We start from the raw sequence: 27117 nt of genomic DNA, 5'->3' as shown, positions 1-27117 counted from the left end.
TTACATAAAATACCATATATCATAGAGTACAAAATACAAGACTTTACTCATAATAGGTACTGTACAAAATACATAATACATTTCAAAATAAACATTACATCATAATACATCTCAAAAATAGGGAGAGAATACTATTACAGACTGGATATACCTGTCTTAATGGAGGAAGGGAGGGAACACTTTTTTGACTTTCTGTAACTTGCCCTGCATCAGCCGGCACCCAGGAGAGAGGCATTGCTGTGCACGGGGTGTTTTCATCTTTTTTTCAACAATTTGGGTTTATTGAAATCATCTTTTTCTTTAAAATACTGACTAAAACCACTTGTAGCTTGTGACTAGTGTTTCAGTATCCTATTTGGCGGTTTTTAGTGACACTGCTGCTCTGCATTCTGACATGTTGAGAGCTAACGCTGTCACCTTCACTCTCATGATGTAAGATATTGGATCTATTTCTGCCTCCTTCAAAATGCTGACATAGAAGACTCTGAAACAAATGATGATGAACTGTAAAACAGATTACTCCTGTGATATTCCCCTTCCTCACCCACATACCTTTTACTATCCTGTTATGACCCCTGTAATGACGGTGACAGACACAGACAAGAGGTCTGTATTGTAGTTGGAAAAGGTCCTTCCTGGACCCCTGAAAAAACACAATGTCCTGCAAAGTCAGGAGGAATGTCACTACTCAAAGTGTGGGAATGGGTTGTTGTGTGTGTGGAGCTGAACCCTTGTACGGGTGAATCATAGTAGTGACACAACAAATGCACACTGCTGCACAGTATACCAGTATATAAATATTTTATTATGTAATATATATTGTTGAACAGACAGCAGATATTAATCATGATAAAGGAAGATACATAAAAATGAATTTTGCCAAAAGTAAATGATGGTTTTAAGTTTTGTTATGAACAAAAAAAATCAACAAAGCAATACAGAAAGAACGGGAAAGTTCTCAACATTTCAAATGCAATAACTATCTACTGAATAAATAGTACATAAATACTGACATCAACCCTGAAATTCACAGTTCAGCAATGACATGGCAATGCACAAAGTTATGTAACATTTACAATAACATGAATAGAGCCACCTTTCCAGCATATTCATAAAGATATAGAACAATGTGTTCAATTTAAAACTCCCCTTGGGAGGAATCACATGTCAACATTACAGAACAAATCATAGATTAGTTTTGAAGTTCAAGCAAACCTCATCAAATCATCAAATGCAAAGGTCTGAAAAAACATTCCTCTCACCATTGATAGCTCTGACACATTGAGTTTTTCCAGTTAACCATCTAAGTTTCATACTAATGTAAAATAATAGATACTGTTCACATTACTGTGAGTAATGACTCATACAGTTTTGTTTTTAAAAAAAAGACAATTCTTTTGTCAAATCCTTTGTTGTCCCTGGAGAACATGCTCTATATGAGGCTGTCAACACTGCTTTTGTAGACCTGTGGAGGGGCTTCTATGTCAGAGTTGCTGTAAGAAAAGACAAAAAAAGAAGATGAGCACTGTAATTCAACAAACTTATGTTAAAAAATGTACGATTTAAGAGAGTTGAATGCTTATCTTACCTGTTCAGCTCAAACTTGGTTGCTTTCTGCTTCATTCGTTTCAGGATCCACATAGCCAGAGACAGAGCGGATAATGACAGAGCGCCCCCTCCTGCCACACTAGTGGCAATGGTGGCAATCTGAGATGCAGGAGCTGTGGAAACATCATCAAAGGTGAATTATTTTACTTTTGAGACCAAAACTGGTATTTTAATCTCGTTTTGTATTTAAATCAAATTTTATATACAGTATGAATTTCATTTATTTGTTATACCTTGGCAGCTTGGTTCCTTTCCAGTCCAGTTGCCGTGATGATTGCATGTCAGCAGCTCATGTCCATCTAATGAGTAATCTTGATTGCATGTGAAGGAGCACTGAGAGTTGTATACCAGCTCACTGTTTGAGCAGCTGATCTGACCGTTTTCAGGAGACTTAAGCAGCGGGCATCTTACGGCTGTAGGAAAAAAACAGCAAGAATTTTGATGTTAACCATCACGAATATCTCATTTCAGCAATGTGACAACAGGCCACAGCCTTGAAACCTTTGAGCATCCAAATAAGTAAGAATTACAATAGTGCAGGTGACATGGGTTCACGTGTATACCTGTGCAGGTTGGTGGTGTGGAGGTCCACTGGCCTGAATGTACACACTCCATGCTGAGTGCACCTTGGAGCTCATGGCCTTCATCACAGCTGAAGGTGCAGACTGTACCAGATGCATGAGGGGTCCCAGCAGAAGCAGGTGAAGAAAGAGAAGGGGTGCAGCTGATATAGCCTCTTGTCGGAACCTCAGGAGCGGGACATACTATTGCTGCAAAAAAAGATGAATGAGATGTTATTACATAGTACAAATAGACTGGGAAGTTCTGTAGTAAGTAAACAGTGCTGTAAGCACAGATTTATCTTAAGATATGCTACCATACCTTTGCAGGTAGGTATGGCTTCGGTCCACTGTCCGCCCTCAGAACACTGAATAGTTTGCACTCCTTGCAATTCAAAGCCTGCTTCACAGCTGAAGCTGCAGGTTGAGTCTGGCCGCAGTTCAGTTAAAGGCTGGCTGCACTTGGGGATCAGGTGAGCTTCTGCCTCTGGATTTTGGCAAGTGATGGCTAACAAAGAAAAAAAAAGCAAAATACATTAAAAAAAAACACATATATAGTGTGTACTTGTCACAAAGTCACAGAACAAGTGAACGTTTCCTAATCATAAAAAGAGGGTGGTGGGATTACACCTGAAGTGTGCCCTCACCTTCACAGCGAGGCATCTCCTCACTCCACTTAGCTGCTGATGTGCATGTCACCTCGCTCTGTCCCACCAGGTTATAGCCGGGGACACAGCTGAAGCTGCAGGTGTTCCCATAGCTGAGCCTCATGTCTGCATCGTCTCCACAGCTGACAATGCCATTCTCTAGGTGGAGAGCAGGGCACCGGACGGCTGCAAACCAGAGGAGGAATACAAGAGGTCAGCTGCAGCCTTTAAAAAAAAAATCCTACAGCTTTTCCTGCATAATTTCAGACTTAAATACAAAACTGTGAAAAGTACATAACATGAAATATGTGCACTTACGAACACAAATCGGTGTTGAGGCATCCCACACTCCTGATGCTTCACATTGCAGAGTGTTAGATGGGGAACCAGCAAGTTCATAGCCTTCATCACAGGTAAACACACAGGTGGACTGGTAGCTGGAGGGGGCCAGTGGATCGGAGCACTTCATGGATCCACTTTCTGGATGGGACAGCTTCGGACACTGAACCACTGTGGACAAGAGGCCAATCAAAAACTCATTACAGCAGGGTTCTTCATTGTGATGATAACATTTAGTTGCTCTGAATGTGATCACTTGAAATTGCAGCCACAATGGTCAGTATCACCTTTGTGTGGGTATTAATGCAATAAAACTCAACTCACATTGACATGTAGGAGGCTGCTCTGACCAGGTTTTATTTTCAGTGCATCTCAGGGGACTCTGCATACTCAGCTGGTATCCTTCCGCGCAAGAATAGCTGCACTGGGAATCGTAGGAGAAGTTTCCATACTTAGCAGTGCAATTTACACTTCCGTTATCTGGGTCGGTCACTTCGTCTCTGTTACACTTAACAACTGCCAACAGAGAAAACAAGACACAGTTAGATATCAAGTCCTTGCTGTAAGTGACTTAAAGTGATATAAACTTTAAACAAGAATACCATCAGTGTATTTTCTTACCTTGCTCACACTTCTCTCCATAAAAGCCTTTATAGCAGTTACACCTGTGGCTGTTAATGGTTTCTACACATTCTCCATAGAGACATGAGTCATTCTTACAGGCAGCTGGGAAAAGAAGACATACTTCAATTTGGCTTGCATAGAATATAATATTTCTCTGAGCTATGAATTATTTTAAATAGTTAAATCAACAGTTTTCTTGATAATGAACAACAATACAAAAACAAAGGCAGCTAAAATAGGCAGTTTTTGTATACTGATCCCTAACATTTTCTCACCTGTGTAGCACAGAGCGGTCTTGCGTTTCCTACAACTTTCATCGTTCCATTTGCCCGACTCTGTAAGTCTTCTAATGTACATCTCCACACAATCCTCACTTTCCCCTGTATTCGTTGTGCTCTGGGCGTTGTTTGGTTCTCCTTTTGCCCAGTTGGTTGCTTCTGGTGTCAGAGTCTTGTTGGTGCCCACCCAGGTCCAGACATTATCTTTCTTGCGGATCCCAATCCAGTAGTGGCCTTTTTTCTCGGGCAGCCAGCTGCTGAGATGCTTGATCTCCCCCTGGTTCTGGATGGCCACCATGTGTGTGTAGTGATTCATGCACCAGTCTCTTGCTTCTATCCAATTCATGGTGTTGTTGGAGTAGTGGTACGACCAGCCTTCTACACTAGTCAACATGCACAGCACTGAAGATGTAGGACAGAGATGCATGTTAGATGGTGGAGCAATAAGGATGAATTAAAAAAGTAAAAAAAAAATGCTGGGAGTGGTAATGGTTCCATTTTATTTACATACTTGAGAAAAGAATGGCCAAACTGATCCATGAGGCAGAGTGGTTCGATCCACGGGTCTGAAGTAATCCAAAGCAGAACTCCTGTGAGAATAAAACAAAAAAAAAGAAGATAAATTAAGGTAAATCTATAGATGCATCACTGACCACAGGCAAACAATGAAGACATTTTCTCTGAGCAAACCTCAACACTTACCATTTTAAGTGGTGTATGATATCCAACAGAAGTATTATAGTATGGCTTTAGTCTCAGCACATCTAAGGATAAGATGATTCTGGGTTTTGAAATCAGGGCTGCCCACTTTTATGCACCTCACCAGCTATTTTCCTGGAAGTCATCTACAAGTGGACTTTTCAGTGGAATTCCCCACTCCCCTCCCTCAACTGTCCCATCCCACCGGAGGCCTTGGAAACTTTCCCTACCTCCTTTGTACTTACTTGCTATGAGGAAAAAAAATCCCTTTGTTTTAAACAGAGTTCTCTGTTAATATTATTGTCATTATTATTGTCAATAGGTACTTTTACACAAGTATTTTCACCTAAGTAAAATTTTGAGGCACTTGAGTATTTCTATTTTATGTTGCTTTATACTTTAATCCACTGCATTTCAGAGGGTCACTTTTCAGATTTTATTTTACATCCCAAACATATGATGAATGAATTCATAAAATATATATAATATAAATCATGTAATAATATTACACATGGAAAGTGCCCATTCTACCTAATAAGTAGTTTGCATATTTAGGTACATTTTGCTGCTATACTTTGCTTTTTGCTTGCTGCTTGCACTTTTTTTGTCAATGCAGGACTTTTACTTGTAATGGAGTATTTTAAATTGTTGTATCAGCACCTTCCCTTAAGGAAAGGATTGAAATAATTGCCTACAAAATGTGCTAATGTAATGTGTGTAAAACATGGCACATTAGAACACTGTAACAAAATAAAATAAACTGCACAACATAAAAAACGTTTCCTTATCTTACCCTATGTATGAAGTGAAAGGCGACTGAGAAGGAAATTGCCTGTTTTGGAAACTGTGAAATCCTGTGAGCTAATAAGGAAGAGTGTGTCTGAGAGATATTTACAGTCCCAAAGATAATCCCACAGTTTCCTTTTATTTGGATTTAAACCTTTTAGATATTGCTCACCAAATGACAGCAAAGAGTGTTATCAGCACTAATGATAAAACAATGTAAAACAACATGGACCAGTTTAGACTTCATGAGTGTGCATGATGATTCATTAGGTTAGAAGTAGTACAAAGAATGCCAACAGAAAATCTATAGACTGAAACACACTTTTCACAGTTAAAAAAAAGACATGTCCTGTATCACGTGTCTTATATCTTATATATTATTATCTTATATCAAGGTATTATTGTACATTTATGTTTGTAGTAGATTGTAAGCAAAGCCCCATGGTGGAAAGCATGAAATGAAATAGTGATAATTGTAAAAAAAAAAAGAAAAAAAAAGCTCCAGACACTCTCAAAACCGGATGCTCTCTTCTTTTGTACTTCTCAAAAGAAGGGAAAAAAACAATGCACTGGCAGTTAACAAACATTTTACTGGTATCTTTTTTATGAGCGTCCAGGGACAGGAAATATGTGGTGCAGGAGCAGAAGCAGAGGCGCCTGTTGACTGCCTGTGTTACTAGATGTGACAGTTCATATCCTTCTTTTGTGACCTGAGGCACAGGATAGTAACCGCTGTTGCTTGACACCTCTTAACCTTCACCCCTTCCTCTGACAAACAATATGAACTCTTGAATTAACTCATACAAAACAAGTCCCAAAGGAAAAACTCACTTTTAACTTTGTTTGGATATTCTTAACAGGAAGCCCATTTAACTTTGTTTCAGGGGTTCAACATCTGACTAAACATAAAAAAAAATCACTTTATGTAAGTAATTTTACTACAACTACATTATTATTACTATTACTGTTATAAACTACTATGTGTGTCCGTAATAATAAATCTCCTACTGAATTTTGATTGAACTTTGTGTCTAATATTATGAAGGAATATATCATCAATTCAACATATAAATACAGAAAACATCTCAGGACATGATCACTTCACTGTCTTATTTGCTGTGAGCAGCAGCAGGAAACCCCTCCCTGAGGAGAGGCTTGCAACTGTCTCTTGAACTTCTGAGTGTTTTGGCGCCTAATTAAAAGCTGAAGGAGCTGGATGACTGGATAATGAGACCATCCAAATAGCCAGAGGTTCAAGCACCTCCAACAAAAAAGACATCCATCCTGCTGAAGTGTCCTTGAGCAAAAAAGCTACATCCCTACCAGATCCATCCCTGCACCTCTGACCTCCCTGACGGACACTAGAGGAAAATCTTCTCTGGCCACAGGAAGATACAAATTAAAGATAAAATGAAAACAATCTGCAGAGAAAACTGGTCTCTTCCCTTGCTATGAAGTAGGTTGGTTGATGTAAACGGCCCTTAACTGATGCTAATCTACGGTGGTTGCACGATTTCTTGGTTTTGAAGGCTGTAATTCAAGCACTTCCATCTTGCTGCCATTTGGGGTCGCTAGTGCGAGCTTGCCTTATCCAGTATGGCTGCAGAGCGTCTGTCCCTTTAAGGAAATAAACGTACTCGGCCAAATAAGGCATTCGTATGGTATGAGCGCACCATGTTGTCTACCGTCGGTAGACCTCTGAGCATTTTGAGAGTGTCCGGTGCTTGGTGCAAAGTGACAGTCGCGATGGCAGACGCTCTGACTAAAATCCCAGATGTGGAGATTGATCCTGAGGGAACCTTTAAGTACATACTGGTCAGAGTGAAAGTAAAAGATGGCGATGTTCATAAAGACATTGTCCGGGGCACAAAAAGTGCACAGTACCACAGTAAGTTCATGAATGTAGTTTGCTGCTGAGCGTCAAGTGCGTCAGTTCAGCTCGAGATATAACACGCAACACAGATGATGATGATTATTATTGCAGCGGCATATGTCTAATTTGACCCATTATAGTGTTCTTAGAGTGCAACATGCAAACGTGCACTGTGCATAAATCCCGGTGACAGTGCACACACCACGGACAGCAACAGTTTGCCAATATTTACAAACTGGCAAAAAATGGAGGCATCAGCTGCAGGAGATGAAATGATGCCACAGTAATTTGTTAAATTTGATCATTGCTGTTATTTGCCTTTCCTGTAACTAGTGAAACCAGATTGTATTTTTTCATTAATGGACATTTTTTGAATTATTTACAGATCATATTTTTGAGAAGGTCAGTCCAGCTATGGAGGCTTTGGGAATGGAGTGCAAATGCCTTGGAGGAGGGAAGATAGAGCACAACAGCCAAGCGAAAAAAATAAGAGTGTTTGGAGAATCAACTGTGAGTTCATTTGATTGCAAATGTTTTAATGTGGATTGGATACCAAGTTTTTACTTCTGTGCATACTGGATAATATTTTAATATGTGAATGTCTTTTGCTTTCTCTGTTATTTTCAGGGCTTTGGTAAAGCAGACCATTCTGTGTCTGCAGAGAAGTTGAAGAGTGCCTTCAGTGACTATGAGGTCACCTGCAGTGACGACACTAAATAGATCATACACCTGCATCTCATTTCAAATGTCCGCTGAATTGTATTCGTTTCAATATGATCACCACTAATTAATGCTATCACCCCTCTGTACAACTTGTATTTAATTCAATAACACCATTCTGCGTTTCACTGCTTGCTGTTTTTTATTCTCTGATGGCACAAAAAGAATTTTTTGAAAAAAATATTTGCACGTATTTGCAGATGTTATCATTTTCAGTCTCATAAAAAGTGGTTTAAATGTAAGCATAATCCCCTTAAAAATACGATGACTTCTTCTCACTTTCACTCGTTGTTTGATTCACTTCATCAGAAATGGAGACAGTGTGCCAAGCGTAAAATCCATACAGGAAGGGGGGTGTGAGGGCAGTTGGAATAACAAACATATCCTGTTACTCACAGGGAAAGTTTTATGTTTTAAAAAAAAAAAACAGATAAGGGGTGCTTTGACGTGTCAACACGGATATACACTTGAATTTCTGTGTAATGCTAAAAAATGATAAGCATTGCAAAAGAAAAACCAGGAAAATGAAATGCTGACACAAGAATAACGAAAGCAAATATAGAGTGGAATAAAATAGCCTGATATGAGTCAGACGGAAATAATTACATGCCTGATCCGTTTGTTACTTTACTTTCACCTCTATTTTCAGCTTTCAAGGGTTTTCTCCAGTTTGATGATAAACTTGCTTTAGCAGGTATAATGTGTACTGTGCAGCATCTTAGTTTAGTTTGTTAGTGCATACAAACATTTGCTAATTAGCACTAAACACAAAGTGCAGCTGAGGCTTATGGGGATGTCGTTAGTTTTGCAGACATTTGTTCATAAATCAGGGTATTGGACATATTGATAATTTGACCTGATGGCACTAGGTGAAAAGTTAAGGATTCACCAAAGTTCTTACAATTCATTCTCAGGAGGACAGAAATATCTGTAGCAAATTTCATAGTTATCCATTCAATAGTTGGTGACACATTTCACTAAAAACCAAAAACCCTATGGTGGTGCTAGAGGAAAAGTCAGGAGATTACTGAAGTCAGGAGAAAGTGTGAACAAAATTTCATGAGTTCCTTTCATGAACCATGTTATTAAGCGTCAGTTTGGAAACCGCAAAGCCCACCAGAAAACAATTCACACTGGATGCTCCTAATATTTTGAACAGTTTCGTCGCTATTTTGTATCTATTATCATCGTGTGTTTTCAACAAGTGATGATACCTGAGATGCTCAGATGACTTTGAAGTGGAGACTGATTTGCTGCCTTGATAGAATATTCAGTTTTCTTTAATTTGGTTTTGCAAATCTATGTCATCAACCACAAAGTATTTACTTTTTTCCTGTGAGATTGCAATGTCTATCTCAATGGAGTCTACATCCTCTTCTCCAGGGTTTTCCCACATGAGGTAGACTGGGTTTTTAAAAGGTATGTGTACTCCAGCAGTGGAGCCATTCCTGTCTTTTTTGCTTATGACTCATTGGTAAGTTATAGAGAAGCCATTTACAGGAAAAGTGACACACAACTCTGCCAAATGTATAAACAGAATTAGCTACTGTTGACATCCCGGAGAAACCTCCATTCAAAAGAATCATCCTCCCTTTCATCCTAAAGCCGGTGCCAGTTTCCTGTTAACAGATAACCTATCCATTATCCGCAAACAGGGAGGTCAGCCTGAGAGGAAGAAATAACTGCGTTAGACTCACTCGTCTCTGTGGAAAACACATGTGCTCCAGTTAAGAGTCTAATGAGTTTTCTCATAAGAAATAGTCTTGACCATAATGGAATCCTTATCAGTCTGTGTGGTTAAAGGGAAACATGATGTAATTTAGTAGGAAGCCTTCATCATAATTTGACATAACATTTTCTTGAATTTAGATTCAATTACCCTGGATGTTGTGTATTACTTTTGGAGTACTTACCAGTAATGTTCACTTATATTGTAAAAAAAAGAAATTATTATTTTTTATGAGCTTTTCAGATGATAGATTAGGTTGACTTTATTCTCTGATTTCTCTAAAAAAATGTCTAACACCAAAAGCATACTCTCTGGTTCAGACATTCATGGTTTCAGATAGAACAATGGTGTCATGATGATGGAGAAGCTAGTATAGTCCACAATTTCTTCAAGTATCTGCGTTGAAGTGCACTTCAACACAATCAGTAGAGCTGCTGCCCTTTGACCTCCTTGTGGAAAAGGCAAGTGAAAAAAAATATTTGAGAAGTAATAAAAAAAAAAAAGAAAAAAAAAAACCCATCAGAAACATACTTTCTATCATCTTGCAATAACCACTACTAAGAATAACTACTGTAATCGACAGGATTTTTTTCCCTATAACGTATTTATTAGCTTTAAATTTAGGCCACACTAGTATGATATAATTAACTAAAGAAATCTATTATTAATTATTTTAATTATAGAATTATTAATTGCATCATAATTATCAGCTCTGCATGGGATGTGATCATCCTGATTCAGTGGTACGGGAAACTGTCACATATACATTCTGGTATTTATCTCCAAATGTAAGCACAATGCAAGCGGTGCTGCAATATACTGTATCTGAAAAGAGATAAGCATCAGTGTCGAGTTGTGTTTCCTAAACAAGAAGTTAGCCCCTTCCTATAGCGACAGCACCTAACATCTAAAGCTGCCAGGAAACTGAACCGGAGACAAAAGGCGTGATGGTTTACGTCACAGTTCAAGATCTTATCAGAGAAACAATAGCTCACTGATTTTATAGGGCAATCAAGTCACAGCCAACAGAACTTCCAGATTCCTTCCCAATAACTTTAACACAATGTAAAAGTTCTTATACATCTCAAATATTTTCTATGAGGTATACCGTCTGGGTAACAAAGTAAAGGAAAAACCCACATAGTGTCTTAGTAAGGTGTCGGGCCACCATGTGCTGCTAGAACAGCTTCAAAGGGTCTTGGCATTGATTCTACAGTCTCTGAACTCTTCTGGAGGGATGAACATAATTCTTCCAAAAGATATTCCCTCATTTGGTGTTTTGATGATAGTGGTGGAGAGCGTTGTCTAACATGTCGGTCCTAAATCTCCCATAGGTTTTGTATTGGGTTGAGATCTGATGACTGAAGGCCATAGCATTATTTACATCATTTTCATACTCAAACCATTCAGTGAACCCTCGTGCCCTGTTGATGGGAACACTGTCATCCTGGAAGAGACCACTCCCATCAGGATAGAAATGTTTCATCATAGGATAAGACTAGATGATGACTCAGAACAACAACAAGAGACCCTTCCCTCTAAGAGGACAAGTGGACCCAAACTATGCCAGCAAGATGTACCCCACAGCATAACAGAGCCACCAGATCCCCCAAGCATTCAGCATTATATATATAAAATAATTAAGAATTAATGAGGTCGCTGTCTTCTTGGGAAGCTTCATTGCAGCAGAATTTTTTTGTAGCCTTCCCCAGATCTGTGCCTCAACTCAATCCTGTCTCTGAGCACTGCAGGCAGTTCCTTCAACCTCATGGCTTGATTTTTGCTCTGATATGCATTGTCAGCTGTGAGACCATATATAGACAGGTGTGTGCCTTTCCAAATCAATGTCCAATCCATTGAATTTACCACAGGTGGAATCCAATCAAGCTGTAGAAAAATCTCAAAGATGATCAAGAGAAATGGAAGGCACCTGGGCTAAATTTCAAGTGTAATAGAAAAGGGTCTGAATACTTATGTCAATGTGATATTTCAGTTTTTCCTTTTTAATCAATTTGCAAAAAATTCTAAAATTTTGTTTTTGCTTTATTTTGTCATTATGGGGTATTGCGTGTAGATTGATGAGGGAAAAAATGAGTTTAAATGATTTTAGCATAATGCTGCGACATAAAATGTGAAAAAAGTGAAGGGATCTGAATACTTTCTGAATGCACTGTATAAAAACATATATAAATATATACACACATATACATATGTATGTCCAGTTATATCAAGTTACAAAGTATGTAACTAGAATATATTGATTTTCATTATCATATTTCCCATGATGTGCCTCAGTAGATTTTGTCACCAGGTCACAATGTATAAGTAGCCTGAAGTGGAATTTCTCAAACCAAGATAATGTGTTTTGCCCAGTTTGATAGAATGGAGACTGCTACCTCCCTAGATGTAGGGCTGTATGTATCCTAAAAGCCATCTTTCCTTCTTTATATGGTCATGTAAGCTTGATATGTTGTCATAAATTCATCTAATATCATTATTTTAATCACAATATATAACCAAATATGTCTGTTGTCTATTCTTGCTGCATTGGCTTTTTAATTCCTGTAAAAGCATAATTGTTTATGCTAATTAATTAGTTGAAGTCTGGCTTTATAATTATTATTATGCTCTGTTAAATTCTTGCATTCGTCAAGAAGTTTACCTTTTTACTTCTCATTCTGGCCATTTTGAAGCTCAGTATAAGATATAATATATCACAAGTACGTGTAACATAAGTCTGACATATCCTGTGACGTTATTCTATGGATCTTTAGGTTTCTTTTTTCAATGCAGACAACTTGACCAATAATTTTTTGGGTGTTTTGACTGTATAAATCCAGATGTGTGAAGGTTTAACAGTTCACATCTGCCTTCGAGCTTATGGATTCATCATACATACAGCTGTTTAAGTAATATTCTGACAGCAGTGTTTCTTAGTGTGAATCTACCCTAAAATTCTATCATATTTCTATATCATGTTTCATTATGTGATGTCCATTTTGTAAGGGTTATGAAATTTACACTTAGGACAAGGGACAAATAATAAAATAAAAATAAATAGAAACACTCCCCTTTTTCACAGTAAATGAAAATGTCTTTAAAATATTCACTTAATATTTGCATTATTTGAAGATTGGAGGTTTTCGAGGCTTCACTTCACCCATGACATGTAATAATCTTTTCATGTGTATTAATCTATTTATATTTCAGCTTTCATTTGATCCCCATAGTTTCATGGTGACAGTTGTTATTTTCAGCGCTTTGCAGTCGTTCAGCCCTGTGATTGGTTTAACTCTTTGCAGAAGAACGTTTTCAACCAATCAGACTGAGAGCAGATGAGCAAACGTAGTCAGAACGTCACATCCGACTCAAACAATGGCGCGCGGAATATCTGTTCAACTGTTTGCTCTTTACGTTACTTTTCGGTGTTTGTAGTTCGCAAAACTGCAGATGTAGAGGTTGGGAGAAACCAACTCGTAGGGATGTTTGTGTGATTTCATACCACGAAACAGAAGATAACGGCTCACATTCATGGTAAGAAGCAGTGAGTGTAGCAAACACATTAAAACACGGTAGTCTCAGTTGAACTTTGACTAGCGAGGCGCCTCCTCTCTAAACAGTAATGTTAAACGAGAAACGAAAGTATGTCGAAGCTAAACTTAGTGATGAAGGAGTGACTCACTTGATATTAATGTTGTTTGGACAGCTGCGGTGACCTCCGCCGGCGCCTGTTGTCATCATGTCCCAAACCAACACCTCTCTCCTGGACGAGGTGGTGCAGTGGAGTCAGGAAACCTGCCGCCAGGAGCTCAAGTCTGTCCTGCCGAAACTTGCCATATCCTCTCAAACATAACTTAATTCATTCCTTTGAAGTAATTGCTCATACAGATGGGTACAGTCCGGCTTTGCAAAGTTTTGAAATATTTGAGAAAGCATGGAAAAAGTGATCTGAAAACAAATACCTATGACATTGTCTTTTTAATGATGGATGCCTGTTACTATGAATCATATAGAATATGTCTGCAACTAATGATTCATTGTCTTCATCTATTTGTCTGTCATCAGTTAAAAGTTATTTTTATAATTAATGACAATCAAATATTTCCATCACTATTCAAGGTAGGTGTACCTTCCGTGCAAAGCTGTGTTCAACTTGCTTGAAAACAGGATGAACAAATAGGCCTATGTTGCATTCTTTTGCTCTTCCGTTTTTCGTGTGAATCAAAAAGAAATGGAAAATCCACATGCTTTTCTTGTTTTTGTTTTCAAATTGGCAATTTAAACAAAAATGAAACCAAATCAGGAAACAACTTTTCATTTTCATTTTCAGATTTTATTGTTATATCTATATTATCTGCCCCTACTGCATCTCTACAAAAACATTGTCAATTTCTATGCTTTCTATAGGATGGATGGATTGATGGATGGATAGATGGATAGCCGCTGGAACATGATTTCTATCTATCTATGGCTATAGCAAGCATAGCCATTGACAATGTTTTTGAAGAGAGATGCAGTAGGGGCACATAATGTAGATATAACATTAAAAGCGAAAAACAAGTTGTTTTCTGGTTTTGGTATCATTGGAAAAGCACATAGATTTCTGTTTTTTTTTTGTTTGTTTTTTTAAATTCACACAAAAAACGGAAAAACAAAATAATGCATTGTATATTTGTTTATCCTGTTATCAAACAAGTTGAACACAGTTTTGGACAGAAGGCACACGTACCCTTCAACAATTCAACAGTTGCTTGTTTCTCCACATCTTCACATTTGAGAGGGTGGAAACAGTGAATGTTTGGCAACATTGCTTAGTGTATATGTATTATTTACAGATGTATAATATAGTGGTTACTGTAGGCTTCACCTCATACAACACTTATGTATAATTGTACATATTGTGTTATTTCTATTATTCTAGGATGCCTAACAATATCAGACAAAGGGACTGCCAATGAAAACAAGCCCTTTGGCTAACTCAGGTACATTAACATTTGGTAAATGTTGATTAATGTACATTGTCCCTTTTCAAATAAAATAAATTGAAATAGTGGAACCAGTGAATGTTTGGCATCATAAATTACATTAGAGTTGTTCTATCAGTCAGCACTAATATTAGACACCAACCAAACTGTTGTAACCCTCTCAAAATGATAAGATAAAGTCCAATTTAAGTAGTGTATTTCCTTAGTGACAGAAGTTAAACCTGTTTTCCTCATGCCAATTTTTTATTATTACTACTACTATTATTGCAGTCCAGACATTAGTGGCAGGTTAGCAAATGTAGAACAATAACTTTATTACAGTGGAAAAGATGTGCTGCAGTGCTGTGGTTTCCCTTGACTGTTTGAACTCTTTGCATCATAAGTCAGAAAGTTGGGATGATCATATACGTAAGTTTCTTTATTGCACAATTTGTAATTTCATGCCTTTAGTACAATTTGTGATCTAACTATGAACTGTCTCAAAAACGCAACATCCCAATAGGTATCTTGAAGATAATCACAGACATGTTCCTCCCTCATATTGGTTTGTCAGACCTAGAAGATGAGTGCTTCTCCAAGATCTTACCAAAGGTAAACAATGCATTTTGCCTTCATGTTAGTTGGCACTGTTGTCTGATGGGGATGCCATTTCTTTAAACTTGCTCATTTGCTGGAACTGGTAGACACCCTGAATCCCTTTTACTTTAGGTGGTGTTATTTTTTTTAATTAGGCCTGCTGAATCTTTGCCATGTGAAGGATTTGTTTTCTTGTGAATTGCTGCTTGCTACTGCTTCATTAACATCTTCCTTCAAAAGTGTATTGATGTGTCTTTGTGATCTGTCACAAATGTCTGCAGGCAGTGACAATGTTTGACAGCATGATGAAAGAAATCTTGGTTCAAGTCGGGGGGCTGTCCAGTCAAAACACAGAACTGTGTGCTTTACTGAGGAATATTCTGCAGGTAATATTATGCGTTTGGTCATGCGTGTGCGTGTATGTATCTGTCTACAGCTAATCTTGCGTACTACTACTGAAAAACCTATTTTATAACACCATTCCTTATGGGCCTATTGTAAAGCTTAGACTTTCGTCTTTTCAGCAGTCCTCACCATTTTACAATATGCATTACCACATAGCAAAAGGCGTTTCTGGCAATCAGCTGGGCTAAAAACAAGGCTAACCTAGTCTGTTGCAGGCCACATTTTCGCCTTTGTTGTGGCTCAACAACATTTCAGTGACATCCACAGAAATGTTTAGTCTCATCTTGAAACAGAATATCTTCTGATTAATTCCATACCCAATATGTTATGATCCACTAAAGTTAGGCATGACATGAATAATTCTCTGTTTCTGTTATCTTCGCCGCCATAGATCTGACAGAGGTCTGCACTCTACTGAGTGCAATCCTCTAATTATTATTATTATTGTTATTTTTAATTATTATTGTGGCTGATTTAGTTGTTACATTGCAATGCTGCATATTTCAAAATGATAAAATGAGTACTTTATACATTTATTCTGTGTATGATATGTATATACACACACACACAAAAATATATATATATATATATATATATATGTTTAGTATAAAAACATTGTTCTCACTCCATGCTTACATAATATGTTGACAGGATCTCACTGTGTGTTTCAGTCGATGATGCAGATAATTGATGCACTATCCATTTGTGTCCGTCACGTTGGCACATTTGAGGAGACCCCTGACCTGGTTGCTATCCGCTCCTTACCGACTTGTATCCTGAAAGTTCTGAGAGATACCTTTCAGCACTGCAAGGTCGGTCTGTTCAGGTCACCAGTGGCTGTGACAAGTGCATTTTAACTCTGTATTGCATGGTTTTCATGCAATATAGTATGTTTTATCCTAAATTGTGCTGTGTAGTAATACATAAATTATGGCTAAATATTTTGATAGGTGGTTGGGTAATGATTATTAATCATTATTAATAATACAATTATCTTGTTTATTATTTATCAGAATTATTTGATAAAGATAATTATAATATTATCCACCATAGATGAGCCAAGGACAGTAAGGTTTACTGATTAATTAGAATAATTGTGAGTAAAATAAAAGAATATAAACATTATTTAGATCTATCCTTAAGTGGTGCAAGATTTGCGTATTGTCAGCATTTTTATCTTTCTTGTTATTACCACTTTCTGTTCCTGTCAAACAAGCAGCAAACTGATCTGCTCCTTGTAAAAAGTCGGGGTGTTCTGTTGGCAATCTATAAAAAAAAAAAAAAAGAAAATGTTTAACCATACGTACATGTTGTCTGCAGGAGAGTGAGGTGGTTTACTGTGGCCGTCTATCCCTGGTGGCTGACCTGCTGCAGGGACTCTTTAAGGAGGCCTACTCCCTCCAGAAGGGCCTGTTGGAGCTGCTGGACAGGATCTCTCTGGACAGCAGTGCTTCAGAGGAGGAAGTCTCTGACGTTGTTACAGGTGTGTGTTTACACTATGTGTAAATCCCCTGGTTTCAGCTGCCATGCTCTTTGTTATTTGAGTTCAAGTAGTTTAAGACACATCTGGGTCACACACTGAGTAATGATAGAGCTAAGATAAACAAAAAGCACATATGCAGTGCCTGTGGTGTGTGCAGATGTGCCTAAGTGAGCACGTGCACTAGCTTGTACAGGTTTCACTAGCAGGCCCATTGCACGAGGACTGAACATGGCTGTTCTAGTATGTTACGTATGTATAAATGCAATCTTCAATTCACTAAAACTATACATGTTTTATCTATGTCAGTAATTCACAGCCTCCTGGATATCTGCTCTGTGATCTCTAACCTGGACATAGCACTGCATGCAAACACATGGAAATTCCTCATCAAGTCAGTACCACAAACACTCATGTTGATATTTTTTTTAATGCCATATTGTCTGTCATATTAAATAAGTTAATTTGTTTCAAGTGTTTAGTAGGATACATTTCATAGTTAATGAATTTGGTTACTGACTGACTGATTTTAAACATTGCTTACTCTTGTTCAGACAGAGTCTGAAGTACCAGTCATTGGTGGAGGAACATCTGCATCACGGTGATATCAGCAACAGCCTGTGTGACAACCTGTTGGCCTCCTTCCACAGCGCCGTGGAGTTGGCTGAACAGATTAAACATGCTGATCTGCAGGTAGGAAAGCCATGTGAATGCTTGCTTGGCATTTCTCAACAAACACTTGGTAATTTAAAAAAAAAAAAAAAAAACAACTTGTCAGCAGCTCTCAACAGGTGCAGGAGTATTGAACATGCATTTGTTGCATATCTTACCTAAGTTATACTTTCCTGTGAAATCTGTAATATTTTTTTATTTATTTTTGAGTATGATCTTTTGCACTTATATATTAGTATATCAAATGTAAATGCAGGGACCTAAATACAGTACAATGTATTTTTGTCTTTACTGACCTGACAACCAACCTGAGTCACCACAATGGTGCATTTTTCTGTGTCAGTTATTGTTAATTGTATCCTAAATGATCGATATTTCCTGTGTTATACCCCTTTGTACTTATTCAGAAGTGACTTGTGTTTTTAAGCAAAGGTTAATAGTAGACTTGATCTTTGTCACCTTTTCGTGTTCATGCTCTTATGTTCTTTTTATAGGAGGCAACACAAAGCCCAGAATACAAGCTGTTCCAGAAAACTGCAAAGATGTGCAGATTTTTTGCCAACACTTTGGTCCATTACATAAAGGTACTGAAAAACAGGGTCTTCTTGCAACCATCCTCACTCTAATACACTTTTAAATCTCTGCACCACAATACAAAGTAGTGGAACTTACATTCCATCATATTCCTCCTTTTAACAGGAATTCAAATTTTTTCTGACAAAGTACTGTAGCTGCTTTCATCAACTCTACATCCAGATCATCAGGTACATGTGGTTTGGCTTTAGTTTTAAGAAGCAAATTTAGATCACAACGTATCTTTTGAGTTAACAATATTGAGAAGTGTGGAAACTTACATTCTGACGTGTGTGATGTCTTTTAGTAAATTCCCTCCCAGCTTGAGTGCGCCAACGCTGCCCTCGACTCTGTCCGAAGAGCTGAACGTGGCGGCTCTGGTACCCATGGATGCCCTCCTGATCCAGCTGTTGCCTTTAAGGCCTTTTGCTGAAGTTGTCCTCCAGCAGGACCTGCGTGAGTTTGAAGTTTGTCCTTAGTTTGCCCTTTTTTCCAGGTACTTTTGCAGAGTTAATAGAGGATTTCCTGTTTTCCTCTTGTTATGGAGACATTATTTATATATTTTCTCAATAATTAGCTGTGTGCCAATTTCATTCCACATGCAAATACTATAAATTATACAAAATGTACTTATGTTGCACTGTGTAATATCTGCCCTGGGACTACAGATGAAAATTTTCTTTTAAGTCTGGCACATTTAATTACAGTAAAGTGTACACCCTGTCAAATAAACTGATAAATATGCCACACACAAAAATGGAGTGAGTGTCAGTTATACTTAATTTCTCCTTTGTGAGAGTACTGTGATTTCACAACTCAGGATATTGGCCAAAACTAAGTCCTGATCTGATGATGGTGATCTCTTTTCTTTTCTAACTTAAAAATCTCTGCTTTCACTGTTAAGAACTGGTCGGGATCATTCTTCTATGTAAAGTAACAGGCCTAAACTACGCATTGGATCTTAAGTATAAGTGGAGATGTTCGCTCCCTGCGTTCTATTTTAGGCCCATGGAAATATAAATTATTTTGTTCTTGAAGCTTTACAAAATTGTGTGAGTGAAAAAGACACTATTAATCATGTTTGGACAATGATGTTTAATAAGGTCAGCAATGGCGCTGATACCACACACCACATCACAATCACACTACAGTAAGCAGTTTGGGCTCTCAAACTGTCCTGCCTGTCCTCACAACTTGAGGGCCCTTGAGGATACACAGTTGCTGACTCTAATCTTTTACTGCCAAAACTTATAATGCACTGAAGACTGACATCTCTTACAATGGGAATATAGGAAATTGTTGTCGTGTTGTGTTATGTTGTTACTCAAAAGAACATTTTCTGTACACAGGGTTAAGTCCTGAGCATGTGCTTCCTCAGTGCCTTTTGTTGGTGAGCGTCCTGAGTCAGCTTGCCTCCCAACCAGAAGAGGTTCTGCAGCTTTGGTACACTGGCAGCCAATTCTCAGAAGAGACACCTAGGTAATAAAAGGGGTTTTTGGTTGTCAACTGAAATATTTTGAATCATACACAAGTTGGAAGCTGACAGGAGCATTGTATCAGCAGTATTAACTTTCTTTTTAACACTGGCTTTATCTCTAAAATGCATCTAAACTTCTCTCCATACTCTCTGTCTCCAGGCGTCCTCTCTATCAGGCCATTTTCACTAGTTTCCGGTGTTGCTATACTGAGCGTAAAGTACCAGTGTTGTTGCCAGGGGTGATGATGAAGGGTCAGGCCCAGGTCCAAGTGACTCTGCACCACCATGTCTGTGTGCAGCTCTGCGCCAGTGTGGCTGCGCTTCCTCCAGTGTACTTTCCCGTGCTGGTGAGCTCTACACACACACACACACACACACACACACACACACACACACACACACACATGATGTGCCTTCTGTCAATTTTTTCATGAGTTTCACTCAAACCTGATCTACCTTCAAACTCATCTGTAAATGGGTGCTTGCCATAAGTTTGACTTTATCACTTTGTGGGTTACTTTTCTAATGATAACTGGTGTTTTCTTGGTCAAAGGTATTTTACGAGACAGACTGATGTGTTGGCAGGAGATATTGTTGAGTGATATTGGCTTATTACAGATACTGTATGTCAATATTGGTCTTGCTATTCAAAAATGTTCACCGATTCTGTCAACTTTAATAAAAAAAAAAAAGTTGATTGACTGTAAAAATAATAATAAACAAATTTGAGGGCTCCTTGCCAAAAATATTTGTCATGTGATAATGCCGAGAACAAATATTGGCCAATATGTGGTCTTCAGATTCCCTTTTTGCGTTTCAACATGCAGCCAACATTGGCTGAAAAAAACCTTAATTTGTTTATTTTGGATATCTTTATGACATTCCTGTAGTGTTTGGGTGTGGGATTTCCCTTCATTCAATGCAAAGGATTCTTTCACTTTCATATTTTCTGTTTTTGTCTAATTTCTTTTAACCTTGCTTTTTATGCCTCCCTCGTTTATGTCTGTTACATCCTTTCTCATGTTTCTGATCTCCCCACCCCTTTATCTCTTCTCTTCAGGAATGTTGTTTGGCCGATGCTGTACTGCAGGCTGATACTCAGACAGCTGTACTGGCAACAGATGTGTGGTGCTTTGCAGCACGGTGAGAATGAGGAGTAATGCTGAAGTTTTCACCATTAATCATGTCTAACAGTGGATTTTACTTTAATAGTACGAGCATTCAACATTTTTAATGCTATAATTTACAGGCGTATTCACATATATTATTTGCATTACTGTGCATCTGTATTTTGATCAGGGCATCTCTATTTGAAACAGTTTTCTGTGAACTATCAACTGTTTTGGCACTCAATATGTCATACTGCTGATTTTCTCATTTCTGTTTATAGGTATGGAACAGCAGAACTTTGTCTACATCATGTCCTCCTCATTGCTAAGCTGGTGTGTATAGACAAGGAAAATAATTTAATACAGAAACCATCACGACACCGACACCAGAAATTTGCTGGCTGTAGCTACTCAAATGTGAAGATTTGATGCTTTACATGATACATGATAATTAACTGGATATCTTTGGATTTCCAACTATTGATCAGACAAAACAAGACAATTGAAGACATCATCTTTGACTCTGGGAAATTATAACAGGCATTTTTCTCAATTTTATGACATTTTATAGACAACAATTAATCATCAGATTAATTGATAATGAAAATAAGCCCTAGGTGATACATAAACTGTATTTTGTGTTCATGTTTTATTTCCATTTAAGGGAGAGAGACGACACAAGAAATGTCTCTGTAAAACCCATTTTAAGACATGAATGATGAAGTAGAGCTTTACATTGTAGTCTTATATTATACACAGTTTATAGGATCGCTTCTGAAATTTTACTTCTTACCATCTTGGATGGACATCACAAGGTCATGGATGTGTCTCCATGTCTATGACCTCTTACTGAGCACTCTAAAATAACTCTACATCCCTTAATCTCTCTCTGTAGGGTTATGGTTTAGTATTGGGTGCTGACTGTTTTCTGTGGCACCCCAACAGAGGTGACAATTGGTGGTGTTGGACCTTGGGGACTGACTAACTTTTCGCATTGCGTCATAATGTCATCAGATTTAGTCGGATCCCACACATTTCCATGTTTGTCCCCCTGCCTCAGTTCTTCACCTTCCTTCTATCCTGATGTCCTGGTGATTTAACTCCTCCTGAGCCTCGACGCTGACACTCACACTGTCCCTCACCTCCTCTCTGCTTCTCCCTCTTCTCCTTCAGGTGAAATCTTGCACCACAGAGTGTTATCAGTTGTCCCACCTGGGCATGCTACTCAGACGCATGGTTTTCCTTATGACGCCGAATCACCAGGTTAGAAATGACACAAAAATTTTCATGAACTCATCATCATTGTCTACACACTTCTTATATATCTAACAACTTTGTGTCAGAATTCACATAAATACAGAATACACACAGTTACCACCATCACATTTGACAGTGCAGTGAATATTTGTTAACATTTGAAAGACCAAATAAAATGTAAGCTAAAGAAAGCTTTTGAAGAGTGATGAACAATGGAAATTATGTGGACGTTGTAGAAAAATCTAATGTCCAAGACTGTTGCCACGAAAGTTCTTTGTCCTTTCATCACTAATGGAGAGACTCAGAATTGAATTGTGACAGTGTGTAGCGCATGTTTTTATTTTATTTTATTAGTTCATTTATCTGTTTGGTTGACTGGGACCATAAGGATTAAAAAAAATTACAACAAATGTGATGTATATAGGGTGTCCAGTTGAAGCCACTAAGTAGCCAGCGTCCCTGGTTAGACTTTTTAATCCAGGTTAAAACAGCCAAACAAAATAATTCATTAGAAAAATTAAAAGCATGACATTATAGTATTATATACAGTCATTTTTACATTCAACATACTGTATATGTTCTCTACCAATCCATGCAAAACCACAGGTTTACATTGATAGCTCTGAGAGTTCTTGTTTCTGGTTTTGGTTGATGCTTGTCGATTGTGTCTGTTAAATTAAAAAAAAGACTAGAATAATCTAAACAAGGTAATAGCTTTTCGATAAAGTTATATACCATACATCAGAAGTGTTTGTTTTTTTTCCAGATGGAGCTGGTGGAACGTTTCCTCCCATGTGAGGTGGAAAACCTTCCAGTATGGCATCATGTCCTCCTCAGAGCTCTTTCACATGATGCCCGTCACCGTGTAGAGACCGACATTATTGCCCTTACTCAAAAAGTTCTAACCGACTGGCAGAACGGAGGGTACAAACTGGGCCAAGTGGACAAAGTGGTGAGGACGACCTCTGACCCTGAGTAATCTGCACTAGTCAGTGATTTTTACCTCCACTTAGCATAAATTAGCCTTGGCTTAATGTCTGCTTTGAACTCAAGTGACAACGCCGTGACTAGGAAAAGACAAAACAAGCAATTCCAAAATTCCTAAGAGAAAATGGAGATGGCCTCGTACTCATTCGTGTAATTTCTGCATAGATGTTTTTTTTTTTTGTTTTTTTTTTTGGACACAAGGGTAAATACCATTAATTTGCATTTACTGGAATACATGAAGAGAAAGGCAGAACAAACATCACGTGCAAGCGTGCAAGGCTGCAGCATATGTCCTTGCATGCACTGAAGGGAAAGTTAATAACAATTCATAACCACAACTGATGTTAAGTGTAAGATAAGCTTGTTCCCTTGGGAGAGAACAGACAGATAAGATTGTTTTAAATGACCTCTCTCCTTTGTTTGTCTTTGACCACTCAGGGCTTATTGAAGTGAGAGCCAAAATTTTCTCCAATAGTATTACTGTTGTAACAGATTTATTGTCCCTTTGATGTAACATGGATGTTCTCATTATTTCACAGGTTTTATGCCTTAAAGCATAGTATAGGTGTTACTTAATGCACTAAATCTCATTACTTTGCAGGCATTTTTAAATTAAAACTACCAGATGGACGAGGTTTGATATAACACAATACCCATCTTGCACTTCATGCAGGATAAAAAACATCATTGGCAAAAACAGAATGGCTCAGATCAAGTGGAAATTTAGCATTTAGTGTCTACAAGTTCATGTGAAGGTAAATAAATGTGTCCTTTCATTAGGTGTCCTTTTCATAATTCTTAAAATAACTCCTTCTTAAAGGAAAAACAGTCTTCTGCCTCAGGGTCATATTGGCCAGCTGCTATACTTGTGTACTTTCCAGAATTCCAGCCAAGTCAACAATGCCAGGAAGAAGGATGGATACATTTGATTTAGAAAATATTCACAAGTGTTATATTTACGAAGTCCCTCTTGTCTCTAGAACGTGGTGCTGTTATCCCTCCTAGTGGTGGTTCGAGGGAAATCATCTCCTGAGGAACAGTGCATGTTGTCTGCAATGAGGATAGTCACACAGCTCTGGTTACGAATGAGTCCAGACCAGGTGAGATCCATACACACACACACACACACACACACACACACACACACACACAGGTGTAGTGTGAATGCATGGCTGTGATTATTATCCCTGTAACCTGTCACCCTCAGGTGCAGACCCACCCTGTGCTCCAGTGTACCCTGCAGCTGCTCCTGTCTATATCAGCTGTTTTAGTGAAAAACATCGAACCTCAAGTCATTTGTCAGGTATGCTGTTAGTTTCACAGTTCACAATAAATACACAAAGATTGTAGAATACCTCTGTTGACTGTTGTTGTGTGTCCCAGGCTCTGTCGTGTGTGGATGCTCTGGTGTCTCAGAAGTGTGCAGATCAGCTGCTGTTGGCTGCTCTGGAGTTCCTTGCTTCTCTGGGGACGATCTCGGTCCCTCCTGACAGCCAGGTACTGAAACCAAATGGTCACTAAAGAGGATTTTTACTTCCCTAGCCTCTTGCACTACTGACTAATGGTCTATTGAGGAAAATTGTTTTACTGATGTCTGATGACCCACAAGTGAGTAAAAAACAAAACACGTTACGTTCTAAAGCTCAAATAAATGCCCACATCTCAGGACAACCCTATGGGAAAGTGCCACATTGCTGGATTTGGTGTGAGTGCAGCCTTACATGTAACCTAGGTGTATGAACAGTACTGAAACAAAGTTTACTTTGTTTCACCATCATATTACAATTATTAATCTTACATAGTCACAAACAGATACATTACCTCATTGCTATGCATCCTGCAAACAGCTGTGTTTAAAAAAGCAAAATAGTATTGAATATAAGTTGCGTCTTTCTTTCACTCGCACACACTAGACAAGATTTTACAATGTGAGGCAGTGGCGCTCATGGGAAATGCTTACTTTGGGTATTTGCAACATCTGATGTGCATTTGTCAACATTTTTACATTTTATAAACTAAATGAATAAAATTGAATTATCAGTAAGTGTTTTCACTGAATTCTGAAGTGTACAGTGGAAATAAAATATCTATTTTCCTTCTTGTTCAACTGTTTGATCCCACAGAGTCAAATTCTGCCAAGACTGAGTAGCCTGTTTGGAGTTCTGCTGGCTGACAAGTCCTGGCTGCTGAATCAGCACGCCCTGGAGGCATTTTCTCAGTTTGCAGAGGTGTGGCTAGAACTTCATAGGTATTGCTAATGTTAGACCCGTAGCCCTATGAACTGTTGATATATTAACATAAACTTATTGTGTCCTTTTGGCATTTAAGATAACAAACCATGAAGAGGTAATCTCCCAGAGTTTGTGTGTAGAGGAAACCAAGACCAAAGTGGTGAATTATCTGAGCAAGGTAAGAGATGCCAACACATTGTAATGAAGGTTTATCTAAGATAAAACAGAAGAATGTGAACAAGTCCATGTTTTTTTTTTGTAGACTGTTCTTCCCCAGGAAGATGTCAAGTCACGGCTAGAGAGGCTCAAGCTGGAAATGCCGGTTATTGAGCAACACAATGAAAGGCTGGAAAAAAACAAAGCAAATGTTTCCAACAAACCAGCGGCTGAAGTAGTTGCTGATTCGGAGGTAAGTAGTGTCCCTGCTTCACATTTATACTGTCCAAGCTGGTGAGTATGACTGTGTTCAAACCCACCACATGAACAGGAGGGAGGGTATATGGCATCATATGAAGCAGGGAATTCTGGAGGATGATTATATTGATTATTAAAGGAATAAAAAAGGGATAACATGATTGAAGTCCCTGGCCACAAACCAGACATCATGGTTTCCAGTGGGGTTGAAATTGTGCTTTTTGGTTGGAACCCCACTTTTGGTCGGTGGTTTCTATTGCCCAAATATACTGTATATTATAGTAAATAGTATTTCCCTAAGCTCAGTCTAAACTTCCCCTAACAGTATCAAGAGTTCTATAAAGTATTTATTTATTTCATTTAGTGTATTTATTTAACAAAATACTTCAGTAAAAACTTAGTTAATCCTATTTCTCCTGCTCAGCATGTCAAATTTTTATTTGTACAAGACATGTCTCATGTGATGTGAAATACAATCATGTTATGTAAGCAAGAATTTGATTCATGAAAAGATTGATATTTTTCTCCCTGTTATTATTCCTCCTCAGCCATACCCTAAGAGAGCTCGGCAGGAGACTAGTGCAGAAGAGGAGTACAGCCGCTACATCCAGACAGCTGAGAGTGCTTTGAAAGCCCTTCAGGCTCTCACTGAGGGCAAAGCCAAAACTACTGAACCACCTCCACAGTGGCTGGAACCCAGACTACAGGAGCTGCAGACCCTCATAACCCACATCAGAGTAGCCAGCCAAACAACCTAACCTTGTTTTGTAGCCCAGATTATTTACTTTATGTGTAGAAAAACTATTTAATCACAGTCTGGGTCTGTGAAAGTATGTATACCCTTTACTGCTGCTGAGAATAGTTCTTCACTTTTTAAAACTATTGTCAGTTTTGATTGATGTTTTTCATTAAATGTGTTTTGAATACAAAGTATTGTGTATTTGTTTTCATTTAGCAGTAAGTCATTCGGGAATATTCATACATTCATACAAAGATATTGCTGTATTTAGCAAGTGGACGCTTTTCTGTTTGTTTGGTAAAAAAAATTCCCCTGAATAGTTGCTGTCTGTAGCCCTAAACAACTGCAA

The 27117-nt window shown here is 38.2% G+C and overlaps 3 protein-coding genes across 4 annotated transcripts; 2 read left to right on the top strand and 1 right to left on the bottom strand.

The window, feature by feature from the left end:
- Nucleotides 1-793: 793 nt before the first annotated feature.
- sele (selectin E) lies at nucleotides 794-13682 on the bottom strand. Of its 2 annotated transcripts, none has more exons than XM_067597132.1 (12): nucleotides 4759-4915; nucleotides 4568-4646; nucleotides 4054-4458; nucleotides 3776-3880; nucleotides 3479-3670; nucleotides 3134-3325; nucleotides 2816-3001; nucleotides 2491-2676; nucleotides 2172-2378; nucleotides 1842-2021; nucleotides 1589-1721; nucleotides 794-1493 (listed from the first exon to the last, which is right to left on the bottom strand). In XM_067597132.1, the coding sequence occupies exons 1-12, from the start codon at nucleotides 4759-4761 to the stop codon at nucleotides 1433-1435; spliced, it is 1929 nt and encodes a 642-aa protein (XP_067453233.1). In that variant the 5' UTR covers nucleotides 4762-4915; the 3' UTR covers nucleotides 794-1432. The 2 variants fall into 2 exon arrangements, with proteins under 2 accessions (XP_067453233.1, XP_067453234.1); XM_067597133.1 differs by lacking the exon at nucleotides 4759-4915 and adding an exon at nucleotides 13546-13682 and having other exon boundaries at nucleotides 795-1493.
- si:dkey-51e6.1 lies at nucleotides 7201-8262 on the top strand. The gene is made up of 3 exons (XM_067597128.1): nucleotides 7201-7429; nucleotides 7800-7924; nucleotides 8042-8262. Exons 1-3 carry the CDS (start codon nucleotides 7216-7218, stop codon nucleotides 8132-8134), a joined length of 432 nt encoding a protein of 143 aa, XP_067453229.1. The 5' UTR covers nucleotides 7201-7215; the 3' UTR covers nucleotides 8135-8262.
- Nucleotides 13581-26959, top strand: firrm (fignl1 interacting regulator of recombination and mitosis). Its single transcript, XM_067597129.1, has 24 exons — nucleotides 13581-13698; nucleotides 15217-15256; nucleotides 15351-15439; nucleotides 15706-15810; nucleotides 16501-16641; nucleotides 17150-17312; nucleotides 17619-17703; nucleotides 17864-18002; nucleotides 18476-18565; nucleotides 18681-18745; nucleotides 18862-19010; nucleotides 19904-20033; nucleotides 20192-20378; nucleotides 21092-21174; nucleotides 21422-21473; nucleotides 22314-22403; nucleotides 23164-23349; nucleotides 24365-24484; nucleotides 24592-24687; nucleotides 24768-24881; nucleotides 25508-25612; nucleotides 25713-25793; nucleotides 25878-26024; nucleotides 26578-26959. Exons 1-24 carry the CDS (start codon nucleotides 13603-13605, stop codon nucleotides 26785-26787), a joined length of 2763 nt encoding a protein of 920 aa, XP_067453230.1. The 5' UTR covers nucleotides 13581-13602; the 3' UTR covers nucleotides 26788-26959.
- Nucleotides 26960-27117: the final 158 nt, after the last annotated feature.

This window comes from Thunnus thynnus, chromosome 8 (genome assembly GCF_963924715.1).
Source record: "Thunnus thynnus chromosome 8, fThuThy2.1, whole genome shotgun sequence".
Lineage (NCBI taxonomy): Eukaryota > Metazoa > Chordata > Actinopteri > Scombriformes > Scombridae > Thunnus > Thunnus thynnus.
The sequence above is the reverse complement of the archived record's forward strand: the minus strand, read 5'-3'. Positions and strand labels throughout refer to the sequence as shown.